We start from the raw sequence: 20,052 nt of genomic DNA, 5'->3' as shown, positions 1-20,052 counted from the left end.
CGTTCACTACCATGTCAGTCAGACTGACTGTGATTTTTGACCAGGTTTAGACATGTTTATTATGACACATCCAGATAAACCGAATTTTATTGAGATCTTTAGAATTCAAAGGGGTTCAAACAACATCCCCTATAATACATTCAAAATTTCTTGTTTCGAATGCGAATGTAAGGCGCCACTAAAAATTGGTGTATCATTATTCAAAATAATTTGTACATTATTAAATTTGTTTGTGTTCAATAAATTACTTCAACACTTCAGTATTGTAACTGAGTAAATTGCACCATTTTTGTATGTATGACACGAAAAAAAAATATATAGGAGGGAAATATTCCAGGTCGGTAGAAATGTTTCGTTTTGGAGTTAAAATAGCTTCGAGTGCAAAGGGTTAAATTACTCTGATTTTGTAAGAATCTCTGGGAATGACATGTGGCATTTAACGTGTTAAATGAAGCAATTCTCATTACTTTTTCTGGTCAAAAATATCGACTTCATAATTTTTTTATTGAGAGAACTGTTGAACTAATTTGTCTGAAACTCTGCACATGTTTTTGTTATACTTCCATTAAGCTAAAAAATGTTCTTCACTTAGATTTGCCCAAGAAAGTATTCCGCAAAAATTGCGTTCCTGAGAAAATAAATAAATGAGAAAGCGAGCGTGGAACATACATATTCAATTAGCTTATCCCGCAATCGATAGATGTCTGATCACAACAGGCCGAATCTCCTGTCGCCAAATGGAGAGCTAAAATGACTGGCGTAATAGTTTATTGGTTATCGCGGGTGGGTTAGTCATGTTTGTTACTGCGTGAGATTGCCCGGCAGGTTTCGCGGTCGGAAAATTTCTGGGCCGGCGCGGCGCGGCGACTAGCGAAACGACGACACTCGGCTCGCGCGAATTATGAACGGACGCTTTATCAGGCTGATCGATCACGCCTGCGGCTTCGGTATCGGAGGATGGTCACGAAGTCGGATTAACGATAACGGCTAACACGAGCACCGATACAGATTCCCGTCGTTGAACGACGTCAATTTATAATAGGGCTTTTATTAAACAGTCCCCGGTACCGCTCCAGAATACACCCGGCAAGCTTATGATCGAATATAGCCCGGCAGGTAAATAGTTTGATGTACGTTCCACGTATAGAACAATAAGACTCGTCTATTCTCCACAATCTATTGCTATAAATTTCTTAGTAAAACAATTGTTCAGTTAAATGGACGATCCACTGTATCGTGAATTAAACAGGCGAATGTGAACCGAATGGGGCCGTGATTGGTCTCGTTTTGATCAGAAAAGTGCGAGAAATATATTGGCAAAATTTCCATTAAAAAATCGTTACACCGGTGCATATCTTTTTTCACAAATATCGAGGCAGTACCGTGCTTCGCTGGATCACGAAAGAGTCCTCATCGAAGGAAGCTTCATCAGAAGGGACATCGGCATAAATCTCCATTAAACTATAAAATTGTACAAAATACCCAGCATACGAATCAGAACCTACCAGTCGAGTATTGGCCTGGGAATTTATCGGTTCCGATTCTTTCCGCGTTTTGTACAATTCGAATGTGTGTACTGAAAGCAGCGGCCGGGTCCGCGAATTATTTTTGTCACTGTATATTCACCGGGGACCATGGTTTCGGTATCGCGGGCGAATTATTTTTCTCGATATTTACGACCGCGGCCAGGGTAAATTTCCGATCTACTTTGACCGACCGGGCGTGCCGTGGAAAAATACCAATGAGAGGTTTACATATGCCGTGGCGCACACGTGCCGCCGGCACTCTTTTGCTATTCCCTTCGTGAAATACGCTGAAAACGCTCTATACATATTCCATGCTTTTGCCCGGCGATGTACACCGCTCCCCCGTTCAGCCCCGATATTCGGGTAATTTAATTTGCAAACGAATATGCGGAATGATAATGTTGCCCGGCAGATGACGTTAGAAACTTTCCGATCGCCACCGGTTTGTTTACGAATAAATCAAATTACCAATACCGCCTGCACTGGCTGCACTTTGACCGCCTCGAATATTTCCCTTATTTGTGATAATAGGAGGTAACCATGTACACGGTGACCTACAATTTTGTAAATGGAAACCTATATTTTTATGATTCAAGGACCTTCTGACACCCACAAAGGCGGACACGAAGGAAGTATTTCAAACGAAAACAGAGAAGCGCCATTTCTCTGTCTGTGACCTTGAATGACCTTGGAATAATTATTGTCACTGAATTCCTAATGAAAAAAAGGGTGGTTCCATTTAAAAAAGTGTAGGTCACCTTGATATCTCTAAAAAAATGACATAAAAAAACAATTTTTTTTGGCATCGTGTCAGCCCCATTGTACCATTCAACTTTGTCCTTACCATATTTTACGTATCTTTAGAAACAACAAAGATATTTGAGGTACAAACGTTAGGTGACTCACCCTGTATATTTATCATTTTTTAAATATGGTAAACTGTTTATTTGATGTATTAATAATCTTTTAAGTATTGTTTGCTTGACAACCGTGAAATGTGAGCAGTTTTATTACCGACCAGCAAACTAGAAATAAGAAAAGAGATATAGCGAGAAAAAGTTACTACAAAGTTTGTTTTAGGGTCCCCGTAATAATTACAGTATTAACCCTTTGCACTCGAAGCTATATTGACTCCAAAACGAAACATTTCTTCCGACCTAAAATATTTCCCTTCTATATATATATTTGTTCATGTTCTACGTACGAAAATGGTACAAATTACTCGTACAATACTGAAATGTTTCGTAATTTACTAAATACAAACAAATTTAATAATGCAAAAAATATTTTGGATAATGATACAACAATTTTTAGTGGCGCCTTACAGTCGCCATTCGAGCGCTAAGGGTTAATGTTTGCCTTTTCGCCGGGCATCTAGGAAACAGTGCGCATTCATTGGAAATCGAGAGGTTAATTTTCCAGTGAAATGTCTGCAAAATTTTTCCGGCCACGTTTCATTGTCGCGGAGGGTAAGACGGTGGCGCGTGGGTGGGGGGAATTCTGGGGAGGGTGCAGATTGTACAGATGCGGCGAACGCGTTCGCGTGTAGTTCGCGAATAGGCGAACTCAGGCGGCGTCGCAGCTGCGGCGCACGACAGCCCCATTATGGGATCGCGTGCACGACACCTCCGCCACGAGGAACCGGAAACTGCGCCACGGTGGCACCGTGTTCGCGCCCGACCGCTTCCGAATGCCGAACGACTGCTGGCTGACAAACTGCTCGAGGAAACGGCGACACTGACGGCCCGACGTTACGCCAGCTCGCGAAAGTATACGAACAGTAATTATCACCCTGCGAACCTTCTCAATTCAGTGCGAGTAGTACCTCCAAGTTACCTATCCCTGTTAACACTTCGACTGCCAAACTAGAAACCTCAAAAATTCCATAAAATCGCAGTAAGTTGTTTAACACTAGGTTTACGGAGCACTAAAAATGACTATTTTACATTACTTCATAAAAATAACGTGAATGTATCGATCAAAGTTTGTAGCCATTTTTTAAATAATATATACTCAAAGAAATCAATTTGTTAAATAATTGCTCATGGATGCATTTTTACAATCTCAATATTCGCAATTTAAAAATATTAGAATCCGTCATTTTGACGGGTCCCGTAAATTTGAAAGAATTAAATGTATGATATCGAGTAGTCATCCAACCTTCTTGCATTTTACGGATCCTAACCAAATTTGGTCGAATGACTATATTAACGTAAAAATTAATTTCAAAACCCGGACAAATAATTCCGTCACCTACATCTGGCAGTCAACGTGTTAATGTGCTTTCCGTATTTTAGTAAGCAGTAGAACTTGAAGAAATAAATAGGGAAACTATTTCTTCCTTTTTCGATTGAATGAAACTATCAATTTATGTGCCACGAAGGAAGGAAAAGGCGACCTTGAACGGTTGAAATTCTACGATCGAAGCTCGGCAGATTTGTTCGCGGAAAATCTCGAAGAAGCCGGTCGATCCGTCGCGTTCAGTTGCCGATAAAATTATTTCGCGGAGCCGAGGAAGTTTGTTCGAATGGTTAAGGGAGTTTGCCTACGTGCGGCGAGTACGGAAGATGGAAAACGGCCGAGACGTGTACTACAAGTAAATTATGACGGTCTGGCGTTGTTTTAGTCCTGCGGTTGATCCTGCTGCGGCGCTCGAGAACCAACGGGGTCTAATCGATGCCGAAGCGGGATGTGTTTATGTCGAAGTTAACGGATGATCGTAAGCTGCGCGCAATTATACCCCTGAAGAAGGCGTTTGCATTCAACGTAAATCAATTTACGGAAACGCGACCGAAATGCGATCGAATTCTCGTCGCACAACGGCAGTTCGTATAATAGAATTATCAAACAACAGGCGTTCATGCTTACGCTTTCTTAAGCAAATAACGGGAGCCCTTTTAATAAAATTGTAAAACAAAGGATGCTCGTATAATGAAACAGTGATCCTACAGTATATCGTTTTCCAATAATTTTTTATTCTAAAATGTGTTCAATTTCCACCGCTGTTGTGTGATCTTCAGGCGATTTCGATGCCCAGGAAAAAGTTCTGTAGCACCGTGAAGAAGCTCGCGACGAAACGCGGATGGCCCGGGGCCATTCGGTCAGATAAGGGGGACAAAGGAAAAAAAATTAATCACGAGGCGCTCGCTCCGCATCCGGTCTATTTCCAGGGCTCCTTTTTTCTCGAATCATGGCGAGGAACCGCGGACGATCCGGGGCGGAATGCGGGCCATCGTTTCGCCGTGATTTTTCACCGGCTTCTGAGAAATGGTTGCTCGGCGAACGTGTTCGGTTGTGTCTGTTCGACTTTTACCTGTGTTGCGCCGCGCCCACCGATCCTTCAGGTACCATTGGAATAGCTTGGGAACCGTCGACAATCTTTTTCGGAGCTGTTGCCATACGAACGCGTACCATTCTTCCATCCTTCTTTCGGGACACGTCCCGGAAAACTGAAGGGCCGATGCATTATAGTACAGTCGGGTACAAAAGGATTCCTCAGTGTCTCTTTGTGTTTCCGTACGACGAAAATGTATATTTTAGTAAATCGAGTAGCGAGCACATTCTTTATACAACATTTTTGCAATGTACTAGACACATTGAAAAATTAGGGGAAGTAACAATCGTTAATTTAGAAGCACAAGACGTCATTATTTATTTGGAAATTGATCAACATTAAGGGCGTTAATGGAGATCCAATGTTCATCGAATAGTAACGATATCCTTGATTTCGAAGAGGTTCACGGGATTAACTCGACGACCCTGGATTAGGTTCCTGGATAATCCTGGCGGACTTTGAAGTATTTTTGTTGAAAGTGGAGCCGGTCTAAAGCTGGAACTATAACGATAGGAAAGTGTAGGCGGTAATTGGTGTCGGTTCGGTCCCAGGACACTCGTTAACGGTCCTCGGGAAATTCGATAATATCGTTAATAGCGGCTGAGTTAATTAGCGCCTAATGAATTTCGAGGGACAGGGCTAACGATAATAATAAATTAGGCGCCATAGGAGCCGGCTGATAGTGCGGCCGAGCGTGCGGTTAAGCAGCATTCGGCGCGATTATGCGCGGCTATTGATCACTCATTAGTGAAACGATCGTCTGATACGTTAGGTTTCTGGTCCACTCAAGTATCATAGACCTCTGGCACACACTTGACAGCTCAATATTTCATCGCGGTCGTCCGGCCTCGATGGACTACGAAGGACGATTACATCGGCCCGTTATTACCGGCAGGATATGCGAATCGGTTGGGAGTAATATTAATCTCAACCTAGATAACACCGATTCGACGCACCATGGCTAACCAGCTCGCGATGGCTGATAAAAGTCGGAGACATTCTACTTAATTTCAGAAATCTGCTCTATAAATCTTTCGTACAGCCCGAGGGAAGTTTGAACGATTAAATATTCGATACAAACGATACAAAACTGCAATTGGAACATTTTTATTCCCCCCCCCCCCCGGCCCCGCGAAACAGCGACGATTGAATATTTCGCGGGAAAAATTCGCCGCGAAATAATTTCGTGCGAGTCGAATTAGCCGGTATCAAGGGAGGCCCCGCGGCCACGTTTCATCGCGGCGCGTACGTGGAAAGAAAACTGGGAAAATGAAGTAGCGTGGCAGAAACGATGCTCGCCGACTCGCTTGTCCGATCCACGAGAGAACCGAGAGAGAGAGAGAGAGAGAGAGAGAGAGAGAGAGAGAGAGAGAGAGAGAGAGAGAGAGAGAGAGAGAGGGAGAGAGAGAGGGAGAGAGGGAGAGACTTTCCGCGAGGTCATTTTTATTTTCAGCGGCTCTTGAGTGCGGCAGATGACGTGAAAGGAACCCTTTGACCTGAAAAAGAATTTGCGGTCTTTTTTCCCGGCGGTACTTCCTTCTTTCTCGCCCTTTCCTTCTATTCCCCGTACATTTTTCGCTTGCCTCCCTCTCCCTTTCTCTCTCTCTCTCTCTCTCTCTCTCTCTCTCTCTCTTCTCCGCACCTTTCCTTGCCCACATCTTTTTCCCCCGGCCGCGCCACGCATTTTTTTGCCACGTAACGTTACGACGAACGCCGGCATAATTCCATTAGCATTTGAAGGCAATGCGAGAGCACTAATTAAGCTAATTAGGAGTGTTTCATGGCGGCGATTCTCTTGATGCGTATCCCCATCTGAAGCAGGGGAAAAGGAACGGCGCGGCCGCGTAAAAATGTAGCGGACTAATTGAAATAAAAAGGATATCCAGCCAAGTGTAATTCAGGCGAGGGGTTCAACCTGGCTTGTAAATAGCTTCGAGGATTCGTTTAATGAGTTCTTTAGAAACGTCCGGAGGCTTGGCGCTCGCCTCGCGACGAACATTCACGCCGAAGAATCACGGGAAATTATTGAAACGCGCTCCCTTCCTGTCAAATCGCTTTCACGGCAATTCTACGCGCGGAAACAAGTCGAAAAAAGGACCAACATTTTTCGATTGAGGGATTCGATTTTCTGATCGATTCTTGCTATCAATAATCTCAGATCTCAATGTAATAATAATAATTCTAATGATTAAAGGGATGACGAATAAGGTGTTCGTTGTGGTCACTCACCGATTTCCAGGTACTTCTGATGCACCGGATCGTATTGATCCCAGATCAGGCTGCGGAATTTGCTCTTCTCTCGGCTGGCGGGCAGCAGTGTGTCGTTTCGGCTGTGGTGATCGATCACGTTCGGATTCCTGGAAGGAAAATGTAAATCGTTATTATAGATAACGCTGTCGATCGCCGGTGATCATCTTCCGAACATCGGCCCTCTGTCGCGGATATCCATTAATGTTTCCCTTTTCCCATAGGCGACGATAGCGATCCTGATGTTTCGCGGACACGCTCTGGACGTTAACTTTACGTTATTCTTATATTTACAACACGCTGAACCGTAATTTAAATCGACAGTGTTAGGAAATCTTACAGAAAGACGGATGAAAGTAGTACAACACAGTGTTTGATCAGGCATTCCGGGCTCGGCGGAGTTTAAAATGTTTTTGAAGAGATATTTTGAGATCTGTTCAGATATTCTTATATTTTCAACACGATGAACCACAATTTAAATCGACGGTGTTAGGAATTTTGCCGAAAGACGGCTGCAAGTAGTACAACACAGTGTTTGATCAGGCATTCCGGGCTCGGCGGAGTTTAGAATATTTTAGGAGAGATATTTTGAGATCTGTTGAGATATTTTTATATTTTCAACACGGTGAACCACAATTTAAATCGACGGTGTTAGGAAATCTTACCGAAAGACGGCTGCAAGTAGCACAACACAGTATTTAGTCAGACATTCCATACATTTCATACCGTGTGTTAGATAATAAATACCGCTGTCAGACAGCAGATGTTTCCTCGTGTCGCATCGATGTTTGGGAGTCTCGGATGGGGACAATTTCGATATTGGGGGGCGGGTGGAAGGGGGTAGATTCTTTTTACGAGGGGAGCAACGCGAGCCGCGATTTGCAAGTGAAAATTCGATTCGCCGTGAAACAGAATATTAGAGGCTGGCCGTAAGAAAGTTTCGAGGTGGTTGCGCGGACGCGCAACGGTGTGTAATACTTCGGAACGACAGGGTGCCGTGCACAGCGAAATGGATTTCGACATCCGGCGACGAGGGAAATGGGTTTATAGTCGGGAGCGAAGTATGGGGAGAGGGTTTGTGCGCGAAGTCTACGTAGCAACGGTCCCACTTGAGCTGATAAGAAATCTTGAACTCGCAAAGCAGTCGAATGAAGTTGCCAATCTCGAAAGGTCGGCTTCTACTTCTTCGTTTGCGACGTGCGCGGTGCAGTCGCGATAAAACGAAATTTCGAATGCCAGATGAAACGAACGCGCGTAACCATATTTCGGTGAAACGACTTTTCATCGTCGGCATTTGGATCATGAAATCTTTTTTTCATCCGTCAACCATATGTGCATTCGTAGCCCTTTCGCTATATGGTTGTTTATTCAAGATTACGAAACTATTCGGTGCAGGCTAAAGTTTCATTCTTCTTATCAATTTTATTTTATTTGTGTTACCAGGCGATAATAAAGTTGGTTATGTAGACATATCGATAGCATAATTGTACGGGGATGTGGAAGATTATAAACATGTTATATTCGGCATCTGTTTTTATTTATCAATAGAATTATATCCAATCAGTTGCATAATTCTCGACTGCATGTGGTTTCGTTTTAATCACAGTTATGTGCATTTACAATGAGCCGCAATTAAATCGTTAAAATTAGAACGAATTTACATTCGCGAGCGAACAAATTTATGTTGTAGCTCAATAATTATAAGTAGACTGTGAATTTTATGCATTCGTAACAAAAGTTACTTCAAAGTGTGTACGTAGCTCGTGTACCTCGCAATTAATGCAAACAAATTAAAAAATCTTTTCCGTTTTAATGTTGCCCCTCGCGAAATCCCACGTGAGTGGTAAAAGAATTTAAATAAAATAAAGTTACAGGGAAGGTTGGACTTGTTTTCGGAAAATAATTAACTCGCTGTGTAAACACGAGGGAACCGTGGGAAACGATAAAAACGGGGAAAAATATCCTCCGGCAAAATAAAAGTAATTTTAATATTCGTCCGATCAAGCATCGACCTCTACTACTCGCGAAAGTAGTAACTGTTTGCGTTCCACTTCGTATGGATTGTAAAACTGCAACTCGAACTTGATTGCGAATTCCAACGGCGAATTATATATCTCCGCCGCTCATTTGATTGCTCGGGGAGTCCAGTGTTGGAATTACAGATAAAGTTTCCGAGCTTACCAGCGGAACGCGCGTAACAGAATTTTATGTGTTTTCCGGCGTATCGCTTCGCCGGATATTAGGTGAACGGGAGATGGAATTCAATTAATTCATGGGTCTGCCCTCCGCCGTGATTGAGAGTTTATGATTCGGAAACCGCCAGTGAAAATATCCGCTATACTAATATTCGCGAAATTATTTCGTGGGCGTTGTAAACATTTTTCAATCAAACGCCTGTATAATGTTAGGAATTTCATTCGGCGTAACCGGCGTGCAGGAATTCCGCATGGGCAGTGGCCAAATGAATAGGTTAATTCGATAATAAATCAGTGCATTCGTTGGTCCCGCGGTTTGCGAATTCCGTCATTGGCAAGGGGACAAGTGAGCATGTATACAGGGTGTCTCGCTTTAATTTGACCACGCAATTATTTCTTAAACGGTACCTTGTTCGAATTTTTTAATATTTTAGATAAAGTTCTGCTTCAAGTTGAACGTCTTATGGCGACCCCTGCATCTGTTTGGGTTATTTTATACATGTTGGCGTTTCAAGGTCATTCATTAAGCTCAACAAAGTTAAGTAAATTTATTTTTCTCACTTTTATACATTTTGCGCTCGGGTAGGTTTAGTATTAATTCGGCCAGTGGACTTCCGTTTATCAGCAACAACTGCCGTCGAGGGCGAACGAAAAACTGTTGCAACTAGAATTGCGGTATCAAGTAGTCGCAGAATTTGTCGCGGCCACGTGGAATTTAATATCACTGCCAGCCGAGCAATTTTTCGGAACGGCACAAAGATACCTGAGACAATTCCGGCGCATCCCCCGAAACCGCTAATAGCAATTTACCGGACGCGTAGATCCAGGTAGCGCGTAATTAAGCCCCGCACCGTTCGCCGACCCTCTATCGCTCCTCTAAACGCGTTCCCGTCGTTCCGTAAACGAGAACCGAGCAGATTTTGCGGCCACGTAGGGTGTGTAGCCCGTTATGATACCCCGGAAGTGTACCGACCGCATTAGTCGCGCTACGACCCCTCTAGATATCTCGCTGTGTTCGAGAAATTCCACACTTTTCCGTCGTGCCCTTCGAACCCTTCAACCCGAAATGGACTACGACCCCCGTGACAGAAAGTCCCACCGGTGAAATCACTATTATTTTGGTTATATTATAAAAGTTAGAGCAAACGTACGAGAGACGCCCGTGAAAAATGCTACCTGCTTGTAACAGCGTTTTATTGTAATTAAAGAATACCTTTTGCATTCCGACATTTCCTCCTACGCTATTAGTATAGGAATTTTTTTTTTATAAAAATCATTTGTTTTTAGAGCCACTCCACGAGAATTCCCCCTTAATGGCTGGTAATGGACTCTCGGTAATGTTCTAATTAAATTATAAAATAATACCGAAAACAGCTGCGGCACAACCGGTGCATTACAAATTCTAATGAGATACGAAGTTCGACTAATTATCGGGCCGCGCTACTTACGGACGATTTTAATGGAGCTGTTCAACGTATAATTTAACTTTCGCACGGAGCCACACGCAACGAGCCGAAATGGCTGCGAGTGTCTATCTAATTAGTCGGTTTTACTACTTACTATTTAATACTCTTAAATGATAGCACGTGATTAAACGTGACGCGATAGTAATGTTTCTGTAGCTTTAATGTCGGGGACGGGAATTTACATCGAAATACACAGTCGAAATAACGGGAATTTATATTACACAATATGATAAAAGCATTAGGGATGGAAAACATGCCCGACTGAACGCTGGCTAATTCTACTTGAACCGAATGATGGCGTGCTTTATTACTCGGATCGAGACTGAACTATTAAATTGGAACAATTAAAGTACAAATTAATGTATAAATCTCTATCGAGACTTGTCCGTTTAATTGTTCTCCCAATTTTATGTACAAAAGATAAATTTATTTTTCTATTATTATAGGATATAGAATCAAACAAGTAAATATGCTCCGAATCATGTCACGTTTGATCTCATTCTAATCCGAAAAATGTCACAAATATTTCGGCAAAACGTCCACACGAAACTAATTAAAAAAAAAATGTTCGTCACCAGAGACATATTGTCTGACATACACATATCTGATCCCGTATCATGTTACACTTTTCGTCGATCGAGCTTCATGGCCCCTCGGAAGTACAACACTGGGGATTTTTCAAAAATATCCTGCACGTCTCTATCGCATCTATCGAGACATAACCGGTATCCCTTTGGTCCCTTTCCCTTTTCGCAAATACGGCCGAATTACAACAGGCGCAGAGCACAAAGGACGAGAACGGTTATCCGGCTCTGTCAAAGGATTCGAGGGGCGTGCACGGTCGATGTAAACAGTGTTTCAGCCGGTGTAATACTTCCTGCGACCCGGACAAAGTAATCACGGTGGGTGTTGGGACAGCCACGGGACCGTCGGCCCTTGGCCGTATGCAAGAGCCGCGTCGCGTCGCGTCGGGGACGAAACTTCTCGATACTGAATTATGCCGAGTCCGTGTCTCGAATCCTGGCCCGCATTCCGGATTCCGCAGACGTATTCTTCCCCGGCCGGTTCGTGAACGGACTCGAAACCCTCGAACAAAGCGTACGCCGCGGTTCGCGGCTTAATTCCCTTTCGATTTGCTACTTGTTGCGCTAATTCGAGCCAGCCGCTGATGCGTGGTTTCCTTCGGTGTAGGTTCTTCGCCCGGGGAACATAATGGAGGCCAGAGTTCCTCAAGATCCTCGCTCTCGGGCTTCACCTCGGAAATACAGTGTCCTCCTTCCTCATTTCCAAACAATTTGTTTTGCCTTTAGTTCTGCACCGATCGTTGAAGACGAAACACGTATTCTTTTACAGTTTTCGGTGAAGCAGCCTGTGTTCCGAATATTCTAAAAAGTATAATTTTTTTTTACAGCCCTGTAATAAAATGGCGGCGTCCGTACCTTCCGAGGATCATATTCGTCATTGCATACTTTTTCATTTTCATGCGGGATTTAATGTAACAACAAAGAAAATTTGCGATGTTTATGGAGATGTACTGGAGGTCAACAAGTGTCAACGTTGGTCCAGAAGGTTTGCTGCTGGTGATTATGGTCTCTCTGACAGGCCCCGAAGTGGACGACCAGTTGAATTTGATAATGACACCCTAAAATCTCTAGTGGAAGCTGATCCAAAATTAAGTATACAAGAATTATCGAGAAGCCTTGGGTCCACATGGTCAACTATACAAACGCACCTACACGAAATGGGAAAGGCATATAGGCAAGGAATATGTGTACCGCATCAATTAGACCAACAAGAATATTCGTCGAAGTTTGCACTTCATTGCTATCCAGATTTCGTGGAGATCCATTTCTTAGCAGAATCGTTAGATGAAAAATGGATTCTTTGTGATAACATAAAGCGTTCCAAGCAATATCTTTCTGCAAATCAAACCGCAATATCAACCCCTAAACCCAGCTTATCACTTAGAAAGGTGTTACTGTGCATTTGGTGGGACTGTCGTGGCATAATTCACTTTGAGCTGTTGAAACCTGGAGAAACAGTTACTGCTGAGTTGTATTGTCAGCAATTACAACGGCTGTATTCAGAACTATTGAAAAGGGGGCGTCTTTAGTCCACAGAAAAGGCGTAATACTGCAAACTGACAATGCCCGGCCCCGTACAGCGAAACTCACTCAGGAAAAAATCAAAGAATTGCAATGGGAAGTTTGACCGCACCCCCCGTGCTCACCGGATATTGCTCCCTCTGATCTTTTCAGATCTCTGGAGCATTATTTAAGAAATAAAACATTCTGTAGAAGATGCAAGGAGGCACCTTGAGTCATATTTTGCTAGACGAACCCTGGATTTCTATAAGAGGGTGGTTGAAAATTTGCTGGAAAGATGGCAAACTGTCCTTGATAACGATGGAGATTAATAAATTGAGAAATAAAAACCTGAATTTACTACAAAAGTTTGTTTGAGATTTCACGCTTAGCAGAATCACCCTGTGAATGAAAGGTGATAAAGATTGCAGGAGTATTTCCGTTGTTTAACAAAAAATATCTTTGCAACGTTCTCATAATAATAACTGAAAAATCGGGTTGTCCGAGTTGCGTAAGAAACGTGTTTCTCGCCGCGAGAAAGCCCACCCTCTCGGCACGTACGAAAGCCAATTAAAAGAAGTCTACGTGAAGTAGGGAACTAGTCCAGTTCTGCAAGAACTACCCCCACCCCGCAAAGTTCCGGCATTAACCGAACAAGTAGATTAATCGACAAACGATGCTCGAGTATCCGACACACGTTTCAGCTCGGGAGGGTTAATTAAACCCACGACGAGGTCTCTCTTTTCGATAACGCAAGCTGACGGGCCGGAACGTTTTTTAACCTTACCGAAGGGATGGTTGCCGCCTCTCTTCTTGGAGCATCGTGTCGTTGGCCGTTAGGGCGGGCGGATGGGGGTGGACAGGGGCAATGCATCAGCGGTTAATGAGCAAACTTTAATATTCTCCCGGACTAAAACCCGACCCGCCGCCACCTATCTTGCAACGGCCGCGAAGCAACCCTTTTATAGGGGGGGTTGCTCGGGGGAGCGAGGGGGACGAAAAAGAGGGATGACACGAAGCGAGGAACGCGATTACACGACTGCCATAATTATTGTGCGCCGCTAGACGTAGCGGGAAATGGAGGTACGTTGTTGCGCCCACCTGTGGGGACGTTCTTTTGCGTAGCGCTGACTTCAAACTCCCCCGCTTTCATTAATTTCGCGTACGTCCAATTAACGTCCACCCGTCCCCGCGCCCGGGGAAACTTCTGCACGACCTCAGCCTCTGCCACCGACTGCAGAATGATATTGGACTTAATAAAGAAGCCCTCATGGTGCCTTTTAGGTCGGCTGGAATTTGTGCTCGTGTTCTTTCGGGGTACGTTGCAACTTTGACGGGTCTTTGAATTTCGAGTCTAAAATTCACGTTTGCGCTTCTAGGGCTCGCAGATTTTATATTCGGTATTTCAATAAATTCCTAAAGCTCTCGGTTTGGATAGCAAAATAGAGAATATTTTATTCAAAGTATTTTCCACCGTTACTTATAAATCTTCTACCTCTGTTTACGTAATAAATTGCAAAATCAAGCCTAGGTGACCCGATCCGAAATACGGCGAAAGCCGATCCGGAGCCATCGTCTTATATCGGAACAGGACAAAAAATACGCTCCTAAACGGCTACGGTTTTGCAAGTGGCAACGAGCGGCCGAGCTTTTTGCGTGGGAGCGCATCACCTTTGCCCGCAAGTACTCTAACTAACAACCCCTCATGCACAAGCGTTGAATTATTCCGTGGTCTATACACACTGACGACGGCGTGCAATCGACATTGGCTATTCACTTTGTCGAGACGTTAGGCGTTTCTTGTTCAGACCGTGGCGCCAGCTATACCCTCCCCTGCCTATACAGTCCATCGATCGCGACTAATCGCACGCCCACCTCGTTCCAGCCTAACCACGATCAGATTTAACGTTGAAAGCGGCTCGGAACACCTGTTATCGCGAGCTCTTTTCATCGGCATAGCATAGTCAATTAAGGCCGGCTATAGGCTGTACGCGGGGATCGATCGCGGGGAATTGCCGAGGAAATCGGTGTTAAAGCGACTCGAAGATGGATTCAATCGTCCCCGGAGCGTCTTGGCCGGCGGAACAACGGCCGGTTAATCGAATTCCAATCACATTTCGGCGCCGGTGCGCGGGCAAAAGCAATTTCGCGGCGTCAGCAATCGATCAGGCTGGACCAGACGGTCCCGTCCCTCTAATTGTCCCCGTCTCCATAGTATTTCTGTTTCTACCGGCCGGCGTCGATTCATCGCGCGATATTTCTACTAGCTAAGCCATTAGCAACGTGACCGGTTACTCGCTCGGCTTGTTGGCCAGTCGTTACCGATGGCCAGGCGAATTTATCGCAACTCATTATTGCAAACCCTCCCGGGATCATGCTGGTTGAACGAGTTTTAGTCGCAGGGGTCCTTGTAAAATTCGAAAATTGCCGAGCAACCTCCAAAAAATGCTAAACAGTGTGAAAAAAGTTATCTTTTTAGGGTGTCCGAATATTAATGGGAGTCACCGTCGGTAAAACAGTTTAGCAGGTACCTAAACTACCTAAATTACCCCTGCCATGAGTGGGTGGAGCCCATAAAGTTCTCCCCCAAAATTTTTCTACGGATACCCCCGAATTATTAAGTGCTCGAATATGTATCTGCCGTTCACTGATAGGTGTCGCGACTAATACAGCTTTATTTCGATACAAGGCAACGGCTCGGGACGGCTCTCGACGTATTGCGGATCAGGGTGCCTATCATTCGAAAGGCGCGTTTGGTATCGGGACTGGTGCAATTGTGGGGGTGCACGCACGACACAACGGCCGAGAGGGCGGCGTTGTCGGGGAGGGGGGTGAAACTGTCCCGGGCCGGGGTGGTTGGTCGCGTCGTAAAGCGGGCGTTAAGCCCGAATATGAAGCTTTTTCGCCGGTATCAGCAGGAAATTCTGCACTGCGGCGGCCAAGAATGTCCTAACGACTTGGAGGGAAAGAGAAGGCGAAATTGAGGGGGGCGGCAAGTCGGTGTGGCACGTTATAACGATGATATAGTGCCGGTTGTAATTACGACTGCCGCATACCTTTCCCCTCCCCCCCCCCCACGACCGCTAGGGCCCCTTCGCCGGCAACCTTCGACGTTTTTCGCCCGCCTTCGGAAGCAATTCCATTCGCCGCGAGACGGGAACCGGGCACAGCTTTCATGTCGGTTCGGGTGTTATTCAACCGTTATTAGGTTAACCGTGAGACAGATCGAGGGTTTATTTAATCGGGCGAATGTATAGACAAGGGCTGGTTTCAATCGCTAAACTACTCGAAACGAAGAACCGCGGCAGAACAATGTACAGGCTGCGGCAAAAGTTCGCGGAATTTTGTTCCGGAGGTTTCATCACCTTGTTGACCTTGAGGACATATTTCAAGGTCATTGGAATCGAGTTCGCCCCTATCCCAAATATTCTCCCCTTGATGACCTAGAGAACATATTTCAAGGTCATTGGAATCGAGGTCGCCCCTATCCCAAATATTCTCCCCTTGATGACCTAGAGAACATATTTCAAGGTCATTGGAATCGAGATCGCCCCTATCCCAAATATTCTCCCCTTGATGACCTAGAGAACATATTTCAAGGTCATTGGAATCGAGGTCGCCCCTATCCCAAATATTCTCCACTTGATGACCTTGAGAACATATTTCAAGGTCATTGGAACCGAGACCGCCTCTATCCCAAATACATTGGTATTGCATAATACGGCAACAGTCGCTTTTTAACAATCGAGTGGAGAAATGTGGAATTCTGAGTAAAAAATACTAAAGTATTTTTATCGAACGCAATGTCCCATTTCTAATGTGTATTAGCACCGTCGCGTGTGTGACGTAAGTATAATTGTACGTCCACCGTCGGACAAGTACGATTGTCCAGCATTGTGCCGCGTATAATGTATCATTTGGACGCAGGTATCAATGATGTTGCTTCAGCGTTAACGGATTAGTCGCGAAGTAACCTGAGGGATTATTTAATCAAACGGATGTATGGCCATTGTTAGACTCCGGCGGTAGAATACCGCGCGGCACTGTAATTAAGGCATCTAATCAGGCGACATTGTATGGAATAGGTAAAATAGGCCAGCGCGTGTTCGGACAAATCTAATTATATGAATTCCACGAGGATGATCCTATGTAACTGCCACGTGTGTTCTTTGGACACAGGTGTCAACGCTTATTGAATCGAACAAAAGTTTAGTATGGTCGCGAACGTAAAATTCTAAGTCTCCGAATTTGTCACCTGGACGCGAGCCTCGAATGCAAAATTCCAGTGGTATAAGGATGCGTTTAAGCAGACAACGGCCAGTCGTTAACACGTGACGACCATTCCGTGAGCGCCTAAAGTAGGCCATCGTATGAGCACGATCAAGTTTGCTTATTGGATTATTCGGTTAACCATGGAGAGTAGATTATGGTCTTATGTAATCAGACAAACGTACGAACGCTGTTAGTTCCGAACTGTAGAACACTTCACTGAAGCAAAGGAATGTACGTAGACGACTCGGAGCAAGTAGATTAGGGGCATACATGACCAGACACGTATGATGGCCCTTTCGAGAGAATAGCCCTGCACACGTAATAAGGTCGCAAGTGTCAAGCCTTATGGAACTTTCAGCAGGAATAATGATGCGCGGACAAGACTCCGGCGTCTGAACTAAGTACGGCATTCTCTCCGTAACTGTGAAAACTTCTGGTTTGCCGAGCCACAGTTATAGAAGAGATACTGCTCTGTAGTGTGCCGAGCGTGGAGAACGATAGCGATTAAAAAAGATAGAGGGACTGAGGTTCGGGCGTTCCTTTTGAGCTCAGCCTTTTATTTTCGAAAATGAAAATTCCTTCCTTTTGGTGTTTCGTCAATGAAACTTTAATCACCGTATTCGCCTCGTTTTCCTGATTAAAATGACACCAAACACGATATAATTGCGACATAATTGCATAATTACTTGTGTGGGAAGCGATTAAAGTCCCGAACTTGACAATTACGGTAGAGGTACACGAATTTCCAACTTGGCTCGTTACGCGAGTAATTCGGATCGTAACTGTATCGTGTTTGGTGTCATTTTAATTGGAAAAGAGAGACGAATACGGTGGTAAAAGTTTCATTAAAAAAAAAAAAGAAAAATCAAAAATTAGAAAAGATGCAACAAGTGGAAGGTTATTCGTTGGAAGGAATTTCGTTAGAGTGACACCGACGATATATCAGGCGTAATAGAGTTCCATCGGCAAGCTGGCGACAAGCTGACACTGACAATCAACGCGACAAAAGGGATGCGTCCGATGGTTACGCCTGCTCGCCAACTTTTCTACGGTTGCCTATTCTCTACCCGGCGCGGCAACCTTGGGGCGATCATGAGGACCATCAGCAGTTGGAATCGAACTTGCTGGAGCCGGGCCAAATCGGGTCGCGAGCTCGTTCAAGCTGATTTCGTGCGATGATTTCGGGGTCTCTGCGTATCTGTCGCGAAAACGAATACACCCCAGGACTAGAAGACTTCTATGGAAACGAATAGAAAAACCAATCACTGCAACCGTAAAATAAATCGTGCTGCGAGGGGTTAATGTCATAAATGTATAAAATCGTCTAGCGATCACGTTGGCAGTTCCACCTAACACGAAGATCGACGGATCCGATTACATTGAAAATCCCAACTGGAGCGTCGATCGCAGATAAGCTCACCGCGGATCGTTTTAAGACCGAGCGAAAGATTTCGTTCGACTTTGTCGCGAGTTGTCGGCGCTCGCTCGCTCACGAAGTGGCGCACGGCCGCGCACGAAAGGAAACCGGAGCGTGCATCCGTTCCGGAGAAGCGTGTAAAAAGGGTCGAAAATGAGGGAAAGAGAGAGAGAGAGAGGGAGAGAGAAGCGAAGAAGAACGCAGCCTTGAAACAAGGACCGAAAGGAAACGCGAGAAAGTAGTCTTTTCACTTGCGACGCGTCCCGGAGTCGCAGCTGCGTCGAAAGCGAGAAATCCGCCCGGCTTTGAGCGACGCGGCTGCTGAACGCTTCAAAACGTGTGCAATCGAGTACGTTTATGGTACTGTTCGAGTGTACCGCCTCGCTGGCGCATTCAAATAATCCCGAGACGAAGGAGACTAGGGAGTCTAGACTGATTTGATGACTCGCGCGGCCCAAGCGACAGACAAAAGTGCTTCGATGAATGACGAGCGTGAAAATGAGCAAGTGGCTCCGTTTTCCCTTTGTTTCGACCCTAATCACGCTTCCCTGCCCTCCGGTTTTCCTTCCGTCGACAGAATACGCCGCGCCGAGAATCGCCTTCACGACCCCGGACACCCCTCGGATTATTAGACTTTTCTAATTAGAATTCCGAGGGAACCGGGCGCCGACAATTCGGAATGCTCGCGGCCTGTCGATTTAGCCTTTTATTCAAATTGTTTCTAGAAGCCCCGACCTACCCCACCGGCGCGCTCGATCGCCGAGGTATTTCATTCAACTGTTCAGAATCTGCCACGCTTATCTGTCCGACCGATCGCACAACCGTCTCAACTTTCCCCCAGAAGTTCTACTTTAAAAAGGTACGACGAACCATTGACCTGTTCTACTGGCGAGCTGAACAAACATCGGCCGGGACCTGGCCTACGTTGCGCCTTGCATACTATAGTGCAGGATGCTTTTATTGGAGACTGCTTGGCACTTCAGGGAATTTTCTGTCATTCGTTTTCGTTCCCTATGGACGTAATTATTAGACAAGTGTGGATTAGCCAAATACAAAACTTTAGTATATTATAAAATATTCCAGTTGTATTCAGGTATATTCTCGTATATTTTGGTATCTTTTAGTATATTTTAGTATATTCTCTCGCACGCCAGAAAATTATATATTAATAATTTCACGGGGAAAAAATCAGTTGCTCCTTAAAGAAACGGTCGAAGATCTCCCTTGTATCTTACATCCTCGACACGTCCGCGACGTCTCCCATAGTCGTCGAGCTATCTTCTCGCAAAAAAGTAGTATAGATGAACATCGTGCTGACACCGAGGTTCGAGCGTGAAGGGACCGGATGCACGAAATTACGTCACTGATCGGTGCCTTTGCCGGAAGCACCGGCGGGTCAAGGGTGTCGGCCGTCATAGGGTTTCGACGGGCAAAGGGATTTCCGCAGAATGCTCACGGTCCGCGGATTATGGGTCGTGCCCGCGACTGCGGGATTTGCGCGCCAGTTATCC

The 20,052-nt window shown here is 45.0% G+C and overlaps 1 protein-coding gene across 1 annotated transcript in view; it reads right to left on the bottom strand.

Annotated features, from left to right (window-relative positions):
- Nlg-4 (neuroligin 4) overlaps positions 1–20,052 on the bottom strand; it is a 363,569-nt gene that overhangs the window by 64,675 nt on the left and 278,842 nt on the right. Inside the window, exon 8 of the mRNA XM_076788720.1 lies at positions 7,090–7,217. Within this exon, the coding sequence (XP_076644835.1) occupies positions 7,090–7,217 (128 nt within the window). The remainder of the gene's footprint in view (positions 1–7,089; positions 7,218–20,052) is intronic.

This window comes from Halictus rubicundus, chromosome 5 (assembly GCF_050948215.1).
Source record: "Halictus rubicundus isolate RS-2024b chromosome 5, iyHalRubi1_principal, whole genome shotgun sequence".
NCBI classification, from domain to species: domain Eukaryota; kingdom Metazoa; phylum Arthropoda; class Insecta; order Hymenoptera; family Halictidae; genus Halictus; species Halictus rubicundus.
This window is presented reverse-complemented; position numbering and strand designations above follow the sequence as displayed.